Source organism: Echeneis naucrates, chromosome 20, assembly GCF_900963305.1.
Source record: "Echeneis naucrates chromosome 20, fEcheNa1.1, whole genome shotgun sequence".
NCBI lineage: Eukaryota > Metazoa > Chordata > Actinopteri > Carangiformes > Echeneidae > Echeneis > Echeneis naucrates.
The window spans coordinates 6629594-6649592 of NC_042530.1; the positions used below are offsets into that span (position 1 = coordinate 6629594).

Consider the following 19999-nt stretch of genomic DNA (forward strand, 5'->3'; position numbering starts at 1 on the left):
GTCTTCTTCTAGTTATTCTTCTTTTTTATATACCAGGAAACCTTTTCAGGAAATACAACCTCTAAATGTTATGTAAAGGGCCTTCCATTAAGTTTTATCTCTCTGAATTTTGGCTGTTTTATGTGCACCTGAAAAGTAGACTTGTATATATTTTTAGTGGCCTTCAGTGTGTAAAAGCAACAGTTTTTTTGGGGGGGCGGGGTTGTTGTGTTGTTTTTTTGTTTGTTTGTTTGTTTTGTAATCTTATGGCCATATTATTTTTGAAAAATATTTTAAGTGACATAAAATAAGAATTAAGAAACATATTTCCAAAATTAAAGTAGTTATTTTACTATACTTAAATGCCATAACACCACTGGCTCAGTAGCGTTTTCAATTTTGTCATACAAGATTTATTCAAAATACTCACAAATTACAAGGCAGTTCGGTACGCATTTTGAGTGCTGCTCGATTTCAAATATTTAAAAGGAAAAAAAACTGACGACAATGATACAAAATCACAAAATGCCCACTTTGATAAAACATTGAGAATTTCACGGTTTATAACAAATACTGCAGGCGTATGAAACAGTTCAGTTGTTCACCCTCTGCACAAATGGGGGGAAAATGCTGTAAACATAAAATGTTTTGTACAAATAACCGCAGTTTTAAGCAAGAACCTGCTTCGAGACAGATCTCTCCAAAACTATCAACATCAACACATCGAAACTTACAAAATTTACAAATGTACATTTTTGCCCCAATTGAAACATGCACTTTGGTTCGATAATACAAAAATCCTTCAATATCAGGTTGAAAAATAAATAAAAACATATTGAAGTCAAAACTGGAATTTACAAAATAATTTTACACCAACATGCCTAGCCTACAATAATGTACTACATTATCTAACGGATTTACAAGAGTGTGTCCACAAGTGGACCAGTGGGCCGTCAGGGCGTGCAGGCACCGAGCCAACCGTTTTGAATAGCTGAGGTTTGAAAATATATTCTTTTGTTGTGCCTTGAAGTTAACACGTCTTTAAGCTTAGCACATTTTCCTTCCAATGTGGTTGAAACGCGTCTCTTGGCTCTGGGTGTCTGTTTGGTGGCTCGTCCAAATATAAGTGGAGACCAGTGGGCCTTCACAGGCATACAGGAGGCACCGAAGCCAAACCACTCCTAATAGTTGGGCTTTTGGATTTTTTTTTTTTTTTTTTTTTTTTTTTTTTTTTTTTTGTTTTTTTCTGTCACTTCAGTCCAATTGGGTTAAAACGCGTCCCTGGGCTCTGGGTGTCTGTATGGTGGCTCTTCTGTGTGGTCGGGTGTGGAGGGGCCGCTGGGTGGTGTTTGCGCGCCGCTGGCACCTGAACTGTGGCACACGTACCATTCACTTAAATTCGCCGGCTGGGAAGCTCCCACCGGCTCCGACAGCACCGAGGAGCCCCCTGGCTCCCGGCCCAAGTCTGAGGAGGGGGACACCAGGGACGGGGTGGACGACTCGTAGCCTGAGCTGGGCGGGGGGGACTTGCAGTGCACCTTCATGTGTTTCCTCAGGGAGCTGGGGTGCGTGTAGGACTTGTCGCAGCCTCGCACTTTGCAGTTGTAGGGCTTGTCGCTGGTGTGGACGTGGGAGTGCTTCTTCCGGTCGCTGCTGTTGGCGAAGCGTCTGTCGCAGCCGTCAAACTCACATTTGAAGGGCTTCTCACCTGTTAACAGAGGTGGTGACACAGTGACACATAAATCAATAAAGCGAAGATTTAATCACGGTGAGTCTGACGATCATCACGCAGCGTCATCTGTTTGAGACGAATGTGTGATGTTTAAACACACCAACAAAGTGGGCGAGCTGACTTTATGACCATGCAGGTGCTTAAAATAAACTGAGCAACAAGTAACTGCCTCCAAAAACGAAAACTTAAAAAATAAAAATAATTCAATCAAAACATAAAAAATGCACCATCAAGCCAACTTTCATTCGTTTATGGGGTTCGTTTTCAAATGTTATAGTTTTGGAAAATGTGTGTTATGTGTTTACATTAAACACACTTCTATTCCCCGACTGTGGTTGCACTTTTTTTTTAAAGCTTGACATGAGTCTCAGTCTGGTGCAACCAGGGGGGCTGAACCCCCCACTGTCCTGGGGCTATACCTGGCGCCTGCATGCACCAAGACATACGTCAAAACAGACAAGCTATGGGCACAGACATAGCAGGCCTAAAACCAACTGAAAATAATGATAAATGAAAGTTTTGCCACAGCCTGGCTTCACCTACTGTGTGCTAACGCAGTCTGTCTGCTATTTAAATCCAGTAAATGGTTATGGACTGGCTCTAATTTTGCGTCTTAATAACGAGTATTTCTACCTGATTATGACAAGGCAAGAAAAAAAAAGACAATCTGAATAAATTACACGGAAATCATCCACTGCTGATTTTTCTCCTCCGATTAAAGCTTTTGAGAATATGTAATTGCCTCTGTCTAATTACACTTGCGGGTTGAATATCAATTTGACCTTCAGCTGTTGGGTTGAGAGAGCCAATCAAGGATATTAGTGTAGTACAAGAAACCGTCGAGGAACAGACCCCAGGGGCAGCCCCAGTCATAACCACACTTTCGGATAGGTTTTAAACATGATACCAAAGACCAGGCCCCTTGGGAGTCAACACACAGAAATAATTTAACAGATTTGTACTTAGGTAATGTGAGCAAATTATATGAATAATACATAGGGTGCAGAAACGGAGCAGAGGGGGAGTGCCATGCAGCCACCGAAAGAGGGAATCTAGCCATTGTATTAATTTACAAGTCTGACTCGACATTTCGAGGCCTGTCCCACCTCTCCATCTCCACGGCACGTCACTGGGTCACAGAGACGAGCAGCCATATTGTGCCATTATATGTTTTTGTTTTTGTTTTTGTTTTTTTAAGTTAAATCAGTTGCTGATTCCAGCTGCATTGTGCACATGTCAGTCAGGAGAGCTGCAGTCAGCTCTGCCAACCTGTTGGCAAATTATTTTAGCCGCCTGCACTTGTCAACTTGTTGCTTTGGCTAAAGTGCTGATTATTCCAGAAGCAGGATTTTTACTTCCCCATGCACACAGCCAAACAGTTCATTCTTTACACAACCAACCCAATACGACTACTCCAGCACATAAAAACACACACACACACACACACTGCATAAAAACGTTCAATGAATCCAGCCTTTCTTCTTCATCTTCTTATCCTCTTTAGTTTTGCTACTCCATATAAAAATCGATGGACTTTCACCGAGCATAAAGTGCAACAAGTGAACTGATAAAAGTCAAATAACGACATCACCATCAGCACATCATATCAGTTACTGTATGTGAAGATGCACCTCTCAGCTTTGCTGCCAGTCATGTCTGGCATGCACTAAGCTGCTTGGACAAGACCTGACGTGGGCCTCAGTCTTTGTGCCGTGGTGTAAACAAGAGGTTGAACCGTCAAACGCCTGAGTGAGCTGTACCATAATCCCCCAAACCCAACCTTTGTGAAACTTGCGAGCACTGATGCAGCCCACAACAAACAGGTGGCCAATAGCTGTTGCGTCCTGATGTGTCAGCAGCACAGACTGATTAATCGCCCTGCCTCATCAGAATATATTTAAATTGCTCAAAGACAAAAGGAAAATAAAATGAACAAAATTCATATAGCGTGTAAAATTATGCAAAACGTCTCCCGTCGATCTAGTCACGATGCAAAGCCTGTAGCTGAATTTCAACATGCGACTTTATGAATTTAGTTTCGACTGAAACTGACTGCAAATCTGAACATTTCGGCAACATTCCCCTCCATGAATATTCACCACTGACCTGTGTGCGTCCTTTTGTGAATCTTAAGATTCTCGGATCTCGCAAACACTTTTCCACAGCCAGGGAACGGGCAGGGAAACGGTTTCTCCCCGGTGTGCACTCGAATGTGATTTACAAGTTTGTACTTGGCTTTAAAAGGTTTGCCTTCCCTCGGACACTCTTCCCAAAAACATATATGATTCGCCTGCTCTGGTCCTCCAACGTGCTCCACCGTCACATGAGTTACGAGTTCGTGCATGGTGCTGTAAGTTTTGGAGCAAAGTTTCTTCGGCGAGTGCTCCGGCTCCAGCCACTTGCAAATCAGCTCTTGCTTTATCGGCTGCCTCATGTAGCGGAAAAAAGCCCCGGCTCCGTGGTGGTGGTGAGCGCTCAGATTCATGTTCAGATTCAGCCCACCGTAGCCATGCAAAGGCGAGGCGGAGAACGGATCAGCCCTGGAGCTTGCCACTTGACTCAAGTGATCAGACCTAACATACATTTCTCCAGGTAGTCCTAACCTTATTTGTCCATTCAACGCTTGGCCACCCGGTGATCCGCTTGAAGGCTGGTCGTGATGGAGTCCGGAGAAGAGGGTATGGTTCCCAGCGTCAGGGTGATGACCATAGTGTCCGGGATAGCTACCTGTTGTTGAGACAAACATTCCGTGGTGAGAGGCTGAACCAGCAGTCTGGTCAGTCAGCACTGGCATGGCTTGAGCTGTCAGATCTCTCCGGATGAGGAAATCCCTACCTGCGGATAAAGCCTGGGCCGTGTGAGACATAGAATAGGGGACCGATGTCGCCTGAACCGGGCCAAAAGCTCCCGTTTGACTGGAGACCACTTCACTGTGGCCTGCCATGTGATGATTGTGGTGGTGGTGATGGTGGTGGGGATAATGATGGGCTGGGCTGATTTTGAGGGCCGCGGAGTGCCCCATGTGTTCTGGCCCGAATGGACTCGGCCCCAGGCGGGGTTCCGCAGTAATCTCCCCAGGGTGCGAGTGAGCCATTGAGTGTGGATGGCTGCTGAACCCCGGGAAGCCTGTCACGCTCTGAGGGGTATGGTGGTGATGATGGTGATGGTGGTGAGCCCCTGCCAAGTCAACTAATCTCAGCGCCGTGTTCCGTTTGGAAAACGTAGGGTCCATCACGGGGCTTCCCAATCCATCCACGCTCATTACTTCCTAATTTTAGAATAACTTGACAGCAGGCAAAATAATAATGATGATGACAAATATATTTTAATCGCAATGAAAAATAAAAAAAAAATAACTTTATAAAGTTAAGTCTATCTGCAGACTACATGGAATCCCATTCGGTTGAGAGGCAGCAGCAGGACGCTTTGATACTGAATAGAGATTCATGGTAGGCGAGCAGCCCGTGGAGCTAAACAATCACCCTGCGCTCTAATTGGTCAGAGCTCGGTGATTGACGTCACCAGTGACAGTTTCCAACGTGAAGAAAAATGTCTTAGTGACAGCAAGCAGTCGGCGCGCATGCGCAGTGCATCAGGCGACGCTTGAGAAAAATAGTTGTTATGCAAAGGTTATTGTACGATAAAAGTCTGAAAAAGTTGATCGAGATATACAGTCGTCTTTCTTTTATAGCAGAGAAGAAAGGCTGCGCGGCTATGAAACAGCAATTTCCCACTTTGATTATGGGATTACAAAACAGACTGCCTCGTAAGAGTATGTATATTGTCACTATAAAAGTTGTAAGGATCATAAATAATGCAGTGATATCTTCATTTTTTTTGCCCTGCGGCGTATGAAGGATAACTTTACGCACAAATTACGCACAACTTTAGGCACGCCGTAGATCGACATGAGCGGAAAAAACTTGACAACTCAAGCAAAGGAAATCTCCACGTGCTAGTTTAAAATAGTCCGGAGTATATAGCATTAATAAGTGCTTCGATAAATACCTATATTTACATATCCAGCAGTTTACGCCCCTCGGCGCGTACTGCACTGTCGACTCCGTGCTCTGCTCGCTGGGATCCGGCTGTGTAGTTAGTGTGAATAGGCAGAGCTGCGGCCATTGTCCCGAGGAGAAAAATGTAATGGACGAGACATGTTGTTATGATCCGGGGTAATTTTGCTTTAGACCCAGGACGGCGGCACATGAGGGTCACAGAAGGTGGTGCCGCTGCAGACATAAGTTGCAAATAAAACGTGTGCGCTGTAAGTATCGGCTACCATCTTATCCTACAGAGAGTCAAACTTCATCCTAGCGATTCTATTCATTGCTATTGTTTGAATGCTCAGGAGGTACAGTTATGGATTATTATATCACCGACGCCGTTTTATCACCCATTCAACACTCGCTGGTCTTTTTTTTTTTTCATAACCTGTCTTTTTAAACTGTCACTAGATCAGCGGGACAATTGAATAAAAAAAAAACCGACGAGTTGTCATTAAAATGTTAAGTGATAATGGGACGTTGCTGTTTATGGACTATAACTATAGTCTGCAGCACGGGGGACACTGTCTCTGGAATAAACATGCATGGGCAAAATTTAAAATAATTGGTTGGTGTGTCACAACGACCTAATTTAAAATATTTTTCTTGTCTTGCCCTTAAATTACTGCCATAATTATAACTATTGCTTTAGGTCAGTTGAGTTTTGTCTTGTGTGTGACACTTGACGCTTTAAACGTTTTGGTTTGGGCGTTTCATTCGTAGTAGCTGTAGACAAAAATAAAATAAATAATGTGAAGTGACCTCACAGAAGGTCCCTTACAGTGGTGACCACTGCTAAGTGTCTGCGGTTGTAGAGCTACAACCTAAGTTATTGTCACAGTCGTTTCGTCAGTGTTTTACAATCCTTATAAATCCTCGATAAAATCAGCTGCTCATAATATGAACGCGTGTTTTTTGGATGACTCGTTGTGTCGTTTTCAGATACATTGCAGTTGTGCACTCACCATGCTGAATAAAAGGACTCTCTGTCACTTATCTCACGGTTTTCTCTGAGAGAAAAGCTGTAAAAGTATTTTCTTCTTGGGCATTTCGCTGGATTGACTTGTCAAAATCTTTGCTGACAGTGTAATATCCAGCACGTTAGAAATTGAGTCAATATTTTGAGACATGACGGATCCGAAAGCTGTTTATTAAATGGCCTTTACATGGGGTTCATGAGGCTCACAGCTGTAGCCTTCAGAGGCATCACAGCGCCAGCGTAATGCAAAACTTTGAAGTGCTATTTCTGGTCCAAGTTGTGCATGTACTCTACTCTTGGAGACAAGTGAGCAGGAGGACTGTAACCTCCTAACCAAAAAAGCTAAATATTGCAGAGGTCTCATAAAACTCACTTTTGTGTCTGTGTGTGGTGTGTGTGTGTGTGTGTGTGTGTGTTGTGCTTTGGCTTTGCTGCTTTCACTCTAAATTCTAAAGAGCTCCTGGTAGCCATTTTAAATTCTACATTATGTTATGACTGCAAGAAATTACGCTCACGACACTAAACGGTTATTGGCCTTTTAATTAGGACGCATCTTTTGCACGCTGGAATTAAATATGTAACAGTCACTTGGGGGCATAAAACAAACTTTCAATTCTCTTGTAAAGTTATGAATCATTCCAACAACTTATTTCTTGGCGCACTGTCCAGCTTAGACTCAGTTGCTGCAAGTCTCAACTTTATCAACCCCAATTCCGACTCTTGGCTTTTTCAATGACATGTCATTCTTACCGTTTTCCACCTGTTGACAGATCCCTCCAAATTTTGTAAAGTAGAGTAGTAGACTACCTAAAAAAAGACGCCGGATCAAGACTTGGGTCTAGTTGTTAAGTTGAGAACTACAGAAATTACGCTCTTTCCTGAGTCTCCCAAGAGTGACTTGGAGAAGGTCTGGTAGAAACTAGACTAGTAGCCAAGATGATATTTTAATGGTTCGCATGGCACGTCTGAGCATGTGGCTTTGAACTCTAGCAGCCGGAGGTTCCTGCAGAGAGCGCCGCAAATCCCACTTGATAACTTCGACAACCCACAACGTTTTACACTGAGGCCATGCATCAGTGGCCTGCAAAAACGAGTAAGTTACACAGGCACGGCCAAATAGTGATAGATGGATTAAGCAACATAGTGGACCGAAGTCAAATACTGACCTACACATATAGTCAAGGTAACCCCTTTTATTTGGAACCGGGGGGTTAGCTGGTGACCATGGCGGTGTGGAAAATCTAAAGCACAGATGTTTGGACGGTGTGAGCTTCAGTAAACGCTGAAATGCGTTGTGTTCTTTTTTTTTTTTTTTTTTTTGGGGGGGTGTAAAAGAGTCAGACAACAAAACATTGTGCAGATTTCCTTCGAAGATAATGATAAGCGTTAAACCCTAACCCTTCCCCAAGAAAAGACTCTTTCAGCCATACCTGCAGATAGATAGGTAGGTAGGTAGATATGCTTGGTAAACTCGGTGCACTGTGTGGCTGCAGAACTTGCTCTGACATTCTACGAGGCCGATTTCTGTCTCGTGTTTGTCAACTTTTGTTTTGCTGTTATTCAGCCTTTTAACCAGATTCACAGTCAGCAATCTCACAATATCTAGGATTGATGATGCAAAGAGGCCAATAGAAGTGTGGGCCCTGCACCGTGGATTGTTATTTGGTGAGTGGATGTTATTGGGGGGGAAAGGTGCTCCGCCAATGAGCGCGCAGCTCCGCCGCCACGTGACCACCCCCCTCCTCTCCCATTCATCAGGGCTGGACTGTGTTGTCTTTTCAATTCATTTATCTGCAGGAATGATTGCGACTATCAGTCTAGAGCTCACCGCCTGACTGAGGAGGTGAAAGTTGCGCCACAGGAAGATAAACCGCAAAAGACAATATTGCATGCATACATGATTTTGCGTGCGCATCGGATGTGCGGTATAGGGGAACTCCTCGCGTCTTAAAAAGTAAACAGAAAATCGGTGGATTTGAGAGTTTGCTCAGTCGAGTGAGGTCCAAGAGATAGAGAGAGAGAGGGGGAGGAAGAATATCTGTGCGTGATTTTTTGATTTCTGCTCTCAGTCGTCTCGGCGAGTCTAGACTGAAGATGCTCTTGGACGCAGGACCGCAGTATCCCACCATAGGAGTCACTACTTTCGGCTCCTCACGGCATCACTCAACAGGCGAAGTCACAGAGAGAGAAGTGGCGTTGGGGATAAATCCGTTCGCGGATGGGATGGGCGCCTTCAAAATAAACCACAGCTCCCACGACATCGGCTCCGGACAGACGGCATTTTCCTCCCAGGCGCCCGGCTACGCAGCAGCCGCCCTGGGACACCATCACCACCCGACCCACGTTGGCTCTTACTCCACGGCGGCTTTCAACTCCACCAGGGACTTTCTCTTCAGAAATCGGGGTTTCGGGGACGCCACCGGGGCGCAGCACAGTTTGTTCGCCTCTGGAAGTTTCGCAGGGCCACATGGACACTCAGATGCGGCGGGCCACCTGCTCTTCCCGGGGCTCCACGAGCAAGCGGCCGGCCATGCCTCTTCCAACGTGGTCAACAGCCAGATGCGGCTGGGCTTCTCGGGGGACATGTACGGACGGGCCGACCAGTACGGCCACGTTACGAGCCCGCGGTCCGACCACTATGCTTCGACCCAGCTGCACGGCTATGGCCCCATGAACATGAATATGGCCGCGCACCACGGAGCAGGGGCCTTCTTTCGCTACATGAGGCAGCCGATCAAACAAGAGCTCATCTGCAAGTGGATCGAGCCGGAGCAGCTGACAAACCCCAAAAAGTCGTGCAACAAAACTTTTAGCACGATGCATGAGCTGGTGACCCATCTGACGGTGGAGCATGTGGGTGGACCGGAGCAGACCAACCACGTCTGTTTCTGGGAGGACTGCTCCAGAGAAGGAAAGCCATTCAAAGCCAAATACAAACTTGTAAATCATATCAGAGTACACACCGGAGAAAAGCCCTTTCCCTGTCCGTTCCCCGGCTGTGGCAAAGTATTTGCACGCTCGGAAAATCTAAAAATTCACAAAAGGACTCACACCGGTAAGATCCTCACAGATTGGCCGTTCTTTTCCTGCCAAAATCCACGCTGACAATATCCCATCCGAAATATGCATGCGATCCGGCTTATTATTTATTAGGCAGCTGGAGTCTCTTCACTGGCATGTGATTTAGTGCAGGTGTCAACAGAAAATATTTCACAGGCTTTTTTATATTCATCTTATTCTGTGTGAAAAGTGTTATTTGTGAAGCCTTTTTCATTTTAATTAACTCTATTTGTTCATTATTTGGAGTGGCTTTAGTTAAAATCATTTACAGCCTAAATGGAAGCAGATAAAGGCTTTTTTTTTTTCGAAAAGCCGAATTGAAAAGTAAAATGCTCATTTTTTTTTTTAGTACAGTTAGCCATTATTTATTTAGTTAATTTTTATTTTGACACGTGAAACATTTTAAATAAAATAACGTGTAATAGGCAGTTGTTTTATTATTATTCTTTTGAATCCTACTCACTGTTAAACGTTTTAATTTTTTGGGGGGGGTCTCTTTATTTAGGCGAGAAGCCTTTTAAGTGTGAATTCGAAGGCTGCGACAGGAGATTTGCAAACAGCAGTGACCGCAAGAAACACATGCACGTCCACACGTCGGACAAGCCCTATCTCTGCAAAATGTGCGACAAGTCATACACACATCCCAGCTCCCTCCGAAAACACATGAAGGTAAAACCCGATGGCTTCTCTTCTATTCACAGTGTCATTTTCCTCTCCAGTGTTCACCAGTTTAAACCACATTATGAACATCTGTCTTTATTGTGTTTGGTATGTGCACGTGGAATTTTGTGTAATGTTATTAGAGGTTGCAGCTTTTATTCAGTCTAAAAAAAAAAAAAAAAAAAAAGAAAACAAAAAATATATCAATAACAACAGACTAGTCTGGAAGCATAAGTTAATTTGTCTTGACACTTTCATTCTTTCTTTTCTCCCAACCGACAAATTGGATTAAGAACTTAATGAGAATAATCATGTTTTTAGGTGATCTTTGTTAAGAAAAAAATTTGTTCGTGTCCAACACAGAGTTTTAGTTTGTGTTGATGCGTTTCTTACGTCTTTTATTTGCACCATAACAAAACCAAAAGGCACAACAGAGTGATTCTCACACCCCCCCCCCTCTCTTTCTTTCTCTCTCCCCTTCTCTCGTTGTTGCAGGTCCACGAATCCACCAATCCAGGATCGCAGCCATCTCCAGCGGCCAGTTCAGGGTACGAGTCGTCCACACCTCCCACCATAGTATCACCGTCCACAGAGAACCAGAGCAGCAGCTCCATATCACCAGCAGCCTCAGCAGTTCACCACACAGCCAGCCACAGCACGCTGTCGTCAAATTTTAATGAATGGTACGTGTAAATATTTTTGAAAAAAAAAGAGAGAGAGAGAGAGAGAAAGAGGAAAAAAAAAAGAGAGAGACTGCAGGATTTTAAAAAATACTGCTTTGGGATCAAAGACTTTATAAAGTCAGCCAGTGAAACATGGACTGAGAAAACACGGGAGGCCCAAAAACGATCAATGAAAGGCTGTCATAATGTCAGTGAAAGAGAATGCATGGACTGAAAGGAGGCGAGGACAGCCACCAAGTTTACCCCCCCACCCCTCAATATTTCTTTGAGTCTTTATTTTTAACTGAGAGACTGCTCAGAAAAAGCATGCTATCTGCGGGTAGAGGCCTGAATTTTTGTACATAAAGGATTTCATCAAGTTGGAAAAAAAATGTAATATTTTATTTTGTAAATAGTTCTATCACAGTTTAAGGGAATTTGTGAAAATGTGGTCCCTAGATATATGGAAATGAGATGGTTTTAAGAATATTGCGATGAATAGACTTCATTGAAAAGAATGTTATAGTTGTGTACCAAATGTGAATTATTCAGTATTACTACAGTCTACACGTCGACCTAACCGACTCTTAGTATTAATGTGCTTTTGTAGCCTATTCAGTGCAACATTTTCGTCCAAGGTCCAGTTTGAGTAGCACAGTATCATTGTTGTTATTTAATGTCATGTCGATAAATCGTGTAGTGAAAGCCTGAAATTCCGTGTCAATCTGTTTATGTACGTGATAAATATAAAATCTCTGTCAATTGCTTTGTCTGAAAGGAAGTATTATTACATGTAAGTAGCTCAATTTTCCATATTTATCCGCATGTAAAGGACCGGTAACATGTTAGAAATGATCGGTATTTATGGAGAAATGCGCTCGTATGTAAAATTTAGTTTACAAAAAAATGTTTGGATACATTTCGTACTATATTAAAGGATTAAAAAATACAATAATGCAATGCGTTGGAGGTTATTGGTTTCATTAGTGTTTGAGGTTGATCTCAACTTGAGTTCTGTGTGAAAAATAATGGGTTCTTTTTTTTTTTTATCTGAAAATACCAGAATTTACTGGAGACTAAAAACAGACTTTTCCCACCATAACGAGGCATTTACTGCAGTCTGGATGAAATAGTGTAGCTGCTGTGTGTGTTTTTTAATTTTTACTCTCTGTGTGTGCATGCTTTTGCAAGTGTGTGAGTGTGTTTGAGAGGGAGAGAGAGAGTGTGCGTCAGAGGCCACAGCTCATTTAAAGATAAAGGTTGAACCATGCTCTGAGTCTGCTATGTCACAACTTTCCTGACAGAATAAGTAAATTCAACCCCCCCCCCTCCCCGTGCATCTTCTGTTTATTCAAAATTAACATCCAACACTTTGCCCTCCAGTAATGTGCAAATTAAATCGATTAATCACGGCGGTTGTTCCTCAGTGTAAACCGGAGTAGTTTGCGTTACTTAATTGTTCTCGAATCTAATTTTCAAATCTAATTTATTTTCTTTTCTGTGGATTGGCGGATTTCGTAGATTTGGGCAGAGCTGAGGAGTCAGTGTGGCCCCTCATTGTTCCTGGCTGCAGCTTGCTTGACCGCCCCATTAGGCAGAGATCACATCAGCAACCGCCAGTGATCATGGTTAACACTGCCAGAGTGCACGAAGCCACGATCTGTCAATCTGCAGCTCTGTCAAAAGTGCTGCACACACCAGAAAAAAGACCAAAAACAAAACAGCAACTTTCATCTTAAAAAAAATATATATATCACACCGCAGCATAAGAGGAGGTGCTCGTGCGCGTGCGTATCGTTTTTGTCAGCCAAAAAAAAAAAAAAGAAAGAAACCTTCACGACTCCCATCATCTTAGATGATTCGCTGAAATGTATTGAAATGTATTCATATTTTCTTTTCACGGACTATTAAATTTGGAGATAAATGAAGGATGGTAATAAAATGACTTTTTCGACTCTATTTAACACTATCCATCTCGGTTCCAGTGCTGATGCTCCACTGATGCACTGCTAGAGAAAAGACGCTCTCCACGCCGTGTGAACTCGTTTCACAAAGTCACTCTGCAGCTTTATAGAAAAATGTTCACATGTAATAGGAAATATAAATAGTTTAAAGTTGATGTGTTAAAACTGGCTCATGTGGTCTTCTTGTCAGACGGGGAATCGCACACATGCACCGTATTTAAATATGAAGCTGATGCCCAGGTTGAGGAAAGGCGATAGAGGATAGCAGTGGTGAAATAAAAGCAGCTTGTTCATCATTTGAACTTGAAAAATTCCTTTAAATGTAAAATTTGCTTTACCGTCCAGAACAATGATGGGAAAAATCCTCTTGGCTTTTAGTTTTGTTTGGATTTGTGCTTTTTTCCATGATTATGGCCGCAGACCTGAGTTCATAATTTATCCTCCTTATTTCCCTGCACATGTTTTTGCTGAGCAGAGAAACAACCCGCTTTGAGCCAAAAGAGCAGCCACACGGTGCGCCTTTTACGCGCCAGCACGAATGAATGCGGAGCATGAAGCCCGACAATGCTGTTTAATTTCCACTTAATGCTTCTGTCGTATTAGTTTACACTAAGCCTCCACACGGTGTCGAAAATAAAATGCTCGTAAAAAGAGGAGTCGACGACAGGCTGCAGCGCGTCTGCTCTCCGGCAGCCCCTGGAGCTGCTGCTGACTCCAGCTCAAATAGGAGGGGGAAAAAAACATCCACTTTAGATGTATTTACGCTCAAGTCTGGAAATGACAAACACTGAGATATCGGGAAAGCGCAGGCGCCAGCATCATGAATATTTATCAGCAGCACTTGTGGCCAGTAAACCGAGCCTGACGTTTGTGTTACCAAGGTAGACACTGCAGCTCATCTGCGCATCAAATATCAGACAGAAATGTGCTCCAGCCTTTACTCTTCGTGTTGCCTTTGGTATTTTCAAAGGCAGTGAACAACACAGATATGGGCTGAGGAATAATGGGGAAAAGTAAAAACACAGAGACTTTTTTTTCCCTCCCATGCAATAGTGGCTGTTCTACCTCCCTGAATGACTCTTTGGACCTGACTCATTTCCTATTTTTTTTTCTGGTGAGCTCTTCAGATCCAAACTGAACACGGAGTCTTGTTTTAAAATATTATATGGGCAGATATCTTTAACTTCTACGGGGACTATCTTTAAAATGGTTTTTAAAGTTTGCAGCCACCGACACGTGGAGTGTAAAGTCCAAGATTAGAAGAACTCCATAATCCGTGCCCCTTGATAGATGAGGTGCCCATTCTTTTGCCAGCACTCTGATCTGCTTGCCCAGCTGCCATCACACACAGAGAACTAAATCGATAAGTTCAACATTTGCAGTTGGGTTGAACTATTGAGTTTCCAGCAAAATGATCCTGTATGCAAAAAAGAGTTTGGGAGGGAGTGGGAGAGGGACATGTGATATCTATTTTTAACTGCTCCAAAGTTTAAAAACTTCAGAGGCTGCACACCCCAAGTTGCAAGTCATGAAATACCTTGCAAAAATGGCATCCTACAGTCTCCATCTGCTGATCTTAAGAGGCCTAATGCAAAAAGGTCAAATTCAAGTCAAGGCCACTTTAGTTTATTGGCATGTAGATATTTCAAAACGGCTCCAAGAAACCCTGTCATATTTGCAACCATAAAAGGATTTCATTGCCAGAGGGTAATGGAGCAATCCGTCCCACAGTGAACATCTAAGTTTGCATACAAGGATAATCCAGACATTGATTTTTATAGAAGATGGTTTATAATCTCCTGACATGGTGAGTGAGTGGAGCTCCATTTGGTTCTCCTGTGGCTTTTGGGTTGGTGTGTTTGGCGTCCTTAGGAGGCTGGCCCTCAAAGGGACAGACAGTGGAAGTAATATAGCTATATATAAAATGTCATTAATTATCTAATTTAAATATGTGTAATTATCACAGCATAGCATAGCTTTCAAAGCAGACTGATATTTAAATTAAGTGTTTTCTGGCATCAAAATCTATCTTAAAAAAAAAAAAAAACCCAAACAAACAAACAAAATGACACAAAAAAATTACATTTGATTTCAATCCATTCTTGCCCTGAGCTATGAGCTTTTATTTAAACTTTGTCTTTAAACCCTTATTATCGGAAAAAGGCTGGCTCTCCCTGTCAGCTGGTCCCAGGCCCTCCACAGGGAGCAGAGCTGCACTGGAGCAACTCGGCGTTTTATCTGTGAAATGGACTTCATCCATCTTTAGAAATGAAACGTCAAACTATTGTGAGACGTATGGAAAGACAAAAAAAAAAAAAAAACACAAAATGATCTTCTTGCTCATTCCTGCTCAGTTTGTTGTTGTTGCTGCTGTTCGGCCCCTTTATGATAATCCAGATTGCTGCTCATGGAAATTCACAGCCTTTCTGATTTAAGCGCATCTCTGATTGGGGCATTAATCTCCGCTTTGGCCCCAGAGCCGGGCTCGGAGTGGGGTTCGTTATAGTGAAGCATGGGCTCCCGGTGACCCCCGCTGCATCCGTTGTGGTCTCTGACATGCTATTAAGTTCAGGCCATGCTGGAGATTTGTGGTGGCACTGACGCGGTGTTGTCGCGTCCTTCTCTGACGTGTTGCTAAATGAGGCCGCTCCAATTAGCTCTGTGCAAAGTGCAGACACAGACACACACACAAAAACACAAAAACACACACTGTGTCTGAGACAAGGGAGAAAGAAAAAAAAGGGTCAGGTGAACGTGCAGTGGCGTCCTGATTTCCGTCTCTCCGGTCACATGTTCAAGTGCCTTGCTCAAGGGAACCACGAGGGGAGGGAGGGGGAGGGGGTCAGGCGGAATTAATTTCTAGACCGACAACCAGCAGGCTTCCGGTCCCAAAAATCCTCCCTTTGTTTAACCCTTTTGCATCTCCAGTGCAGACAGTCTGTTAAAGAAACAAGCCCCAATTTGTGTGTGTGTGTTTCTTGAACTTGAACAGATTTTTCATTATAAAATCCCAAAACATCAACAATAGCACGGAAAAGACTTAATTTAGTTTGTGCATTATGAGATGTGTCAATCAGATTAACAGTGATGGCAGTTTCCAATCTCCTGGTTCTAATTTTGGCCCCAGAGCTGTTGCCTTTGTTTACAATGGGACCATGCACGCAAGGCTGATTTATTATAGGGAACAAACTAGGGCTGATTTAATAAAATCATCAGCGTGATTAAAATCAGCCCACATTTAGATTTTCTGAGGAAAAAAAAGTGCTGCATATGGTGCGTTAATGTACTGTTCAATGGAGAGGTCTTCTCGCTTGCAGAGCAGCTTGTCGACATCTGCTTATCCGATGAGTCTGATAATGATCCTTATTTTGCAAAGAGAATGACCAGCCAAAGATAATCGCTGACAGATTTCTACTGATCCATCCCACATCACAATGTCTTTGTCAAAGTGTATCATAAGGCCTCAGGGGGGAAATGGATGAAACCATATGAACTCAAGGATTTAATAGTTTTTATGTTACATGAAGATACAAACTTCACAAGTATGAATCAACATGTCTTAATTAACCTATTGTTTATATGTGATGGATGATTTATCAAGTCGATGGCACATCAAAATGATTTTTTAGTGCTTGCATTTAAAAGCTTACACCCTCAGCCATTACCGTATTCTGCAAAACAACAAGAAGAATTTCACAATTAAGTAATTAAAATTCCTGTTTTCTCCTGTTTTTAATTTGATGTTTTTATTTGGTTGTTTCGTTTTGGTTTTTGTTTTGTGTTTTTTTTTTTTTTTTTTTATGAGTGCATAGTTTGTAGCCACCTGGGGAATGGATTCACATGTCTTCACAAACTTGTTGTTCTCAGAAGATCAGGGAAGTTGTCGACACAAATACTGATGGTCAAAACTATAAAAAGTGGATGTTTAAAACTCAGCATAGAGATGATTATTTTAGCATTAAACATCATTTGTACACATTACAAATATGTCCACAAATCTATTAAACTAACCAGCCTCTTCACAGCCTCTCTTCCTTTAGCTTGCCTGATCTTCATTGTTGTTTTCTTGTTGGGCTGCTGCCCACGTATTTTTCTTAGACAAGGGCCAATAAGTGCAGGTCACTTTGCTTACTTGGTGCGTTGAGTGTAAATATCTTAGATAGAAATGAATTTCATTTTTCCTCTCTCCTCATGAGTAAATAATTTCTTTTAAAAAATGTGTGCATTGAAACAAACTGGAATCAGCATTTCTCTGCTTAGTTGGCTTTCTCAGCACAATTGAAGCAGTTTGCAGTGCTCTGTTAATATTAACATGTTCTTTTCTCAAAACATTTGGTGCTTTTCAATTGTTTCGGCTTTGATTCTGATAATGAAAGCATATCCACCTTCAGAGTCCAGTGCACTCTGTATCTCTGAATTCCTTGTGAGTGTGTGTGCACTGCTAAATATTTTCCATTGCTTGTTGAAGCATTTCTCACATCAAGCTTGTTCACCGTGGAATAAAACTGTGGTGGTCATCAAGTCAAAACCTTAAGTCCTGTAGGAACATACTGTGTCACAAAGGAAAGATGTCAATAGATGGAAGCAGACATTTTCACTGACCTCAACACTGACAACTTGTAGCCAGTGAGTAGATATCATCACATTCCTGTTAAACAAAAAAAAGCAGCAGCAGCTCTTTGAAAGGTACTGATGCAATTTTTCTGTTTCTGCATATTACCCTCCATCTTTCTGCAGTGCATTCATTTATAATTATGCTGGCATCACAGAAAAAGGGCGATTAAAAGTAAAATTTGGCAGAAAAAATGTGGTACGTAAGGTATCATCATAACGGTACGGTTGGCTTGAAATATTTTTCACCAGCTGCATCAGCAGGACACAGGTGGAAATGCGACTTAACTGGTGATGGCAGCCAAGAAAGACCTGGAAGCTGAATGGGCTCCTCTCTGTGTGTGTGTGTGTGTGTGTGTGTGTGTGTGTGTCTGTCTGTCTGTCTGTCTGTCTGTCTGTGTGACTGTGATCTGCAAGTGATGAACTCGTAACCAAAGAATAATGCTGCCAGAGGATAAATTTAAATGTCTGCAGTACCTGTGAGAAGTGATGTAGGGAAAAGTGGCAACATACAACTTGGATAACATAATAAATAAATACTAACAAAGTTGGGCGCCCAATTAAATCAAAATTAAATGCCGCGTTTAGGTAAATAAAAGATGATAAATTATGGCCATCCTAACGAGATACCCAAATCCTACTAATCAGTTCCCCGATATACAGCTCATAGTCCAACCTGTGGGCAGCAGCTTCTGTCTCCTGTAAGTGTCTCAGTTCAATTTTATGTCTGCGACTCTGGTAATCCTTGATATCACAGCTAACTGAGTGACACGATGTGGTTTAGGTGAGAACAGATGAAAATCTGTAATGTAACAAGGTCACATCACTTCCAGAGGCTGCACTGACCTCTATACTCCTTTGACGGGGATACGAAGAAACTGTGTGAGCACAACTCTCTGGCAATATCAAAGCCGTACCAGGTGTCCTGAAATTATTTCAGGCTGTGACGTGGAGCACAAAGGACAGAAAGGTTAAGATCCTGTGAGACAACAGTACATAAAATACTGACATGTAAGGAAGAAGCTGAGAAAATATCTATTGTGCTAATAAAAAACGTGTAACAGAGGGGTCTGCTCAGATTCTCCAGCATGCATTGTGTTTTGTTATATAAAAATCCTGACGGGAAAGAAATCAATCTATTTTAAATGAGTAACTAACCATTTGACAGTTGCAACTGTGATCATTCAATTTGTTGGCTGATACCAATTTCTAAATAATATGCTATACATTTCCGACATTGTAAGGCACATGTATCCCATTAATTGCAATTGCCCGTTGCTCACTCATGGTTTGATTGATAATGATTGGCCCAAATTTCCTTGGTCCAGGTGTTTGCTGTTCATTATTTTTCTAGCCCCTTCAATTAATCACTAATTGGTGTTTCCACCTGCAATGGAAATTAAACCACAACTGCAGCCAAAACCTTCACGCTGGCACTTCTTGTGGAAAATGTATCAAAGAAATATTTATCATTTATAAATTCCAAGATTATAATATCTTATATTGTGAACATGAAACATTTGCAAAGTACATTTTCTGTATTTGTGCAGCGCCTGTATTAGTTATGTCGTTTCCTCAGCTTGACAGTGATCGAGGATTTTTAAATGAATGATGGAAACAAAGCCACTTTCTGTGTTTGTCATGTTTAAGGATTATGTTTTGGTTGAGGTGTGGCCAACGTATGGGAGGAGACACAACATGACATTTGATGTCTCCATATGCAAACCCGTTACTGTCAGAGTAAAATGTGTTTGAACAATGAATGTTGCAATTAATAACTTCATATTATCTAAGTTTTGCCCAAAAAAATGCAAAAAAACATCAGGTTTGGTGAAAACCTGATGAAGTTCAGTGTTTGTGGATCACAGAGGAAAGCATCACAGCTACATGAACGACAACAATGTTCCCTTTTCACAGGTTTTGTTGCACTGGTGGTTTATGGCTTAATGAAAACTTGTCAGCATCTTCCACAACTTAAAAACAAACAGTTAATGTCTGCATGGGCTGAAAATGTTCAAGACAAATCTTCCAAAGCAAAGTTAAAGTAGTAAAGTATGACGTGAATAGATAGTTCTGTGTTATTTTATTAATATTGTTAGATAGACATATTAAATCAGTGCACTGTAGTCATTTGTTTAGCAATAGCAAAGCAAATAGCAGAGCCAGTGGTAATTGTCACATGATTTTTCTGAAACCACTTATGATCGTCCACGCCCCCCCCCCAGTTTGCATCCAGCTCTTTGCTACAAAGACCCCCACAGCAGCGGTTTGTGTTGTCTAAGTCCTTTTTAGAAAAGCATCCTCTG

General features: G+C 42.2%; 2 protein-coding genes across 3 annotated transcripts; one reads left to right on the plus strand and one right to left on the minus strand.

The window, feature by feature from the left end:
* Nucleotides 1–1247: 1247 nt before the first annotated feature.
* On the minus strand, nucleotides 1248–4973 carry zic4 (zic family member 4). Of its 2 annotated transcripts, XM_029529230.1 has the most exons (3): nucleotides 4547–4973; nucleotides 3818–4438; nucleotides 1248–1687 (listed from the first exon to the last, which is right to left on the minus strand). In XM_029529230.1, the coding sequence occupies exons 1-3, from the start codon at nucleotides 4971–4973 to the stop codon at nucleotides 1248–1250; spliced, it is 1488 nt and encodes a 495-aa protein (XP_029385090.1). The 2 variants fall into 2 exon arrangements, with proteins under 2 accessions (XP_029385090.1, XP_029385089.1); XM_029529229.1 differs by having other exon boundaries at nucleotides 3818–4973.
* A 3857-nt stretch (nucleotides 4974–8830) lies between these two features.
* Nucleotides 8831–11149, plus strand: zic1 (zic family member 1 (odd-paired homolog, Drosophila)). The gene is made up of 3 exons (XM_029529220.1): nucleotides 8831–9791; nucleotides 10302–10465; nucleotides 10952–11149. Exons 1-3 carry the CDS (start codon nucleotides 8831–8833, stop codon nucleotides 11147–11149), a joined length of 1323 nt encoding a protein of 440 aa, XP_029385080.1.
* The last annotated feature ends 8850 nt before the right edge of the window (nucleotides 11150–19999 follow it).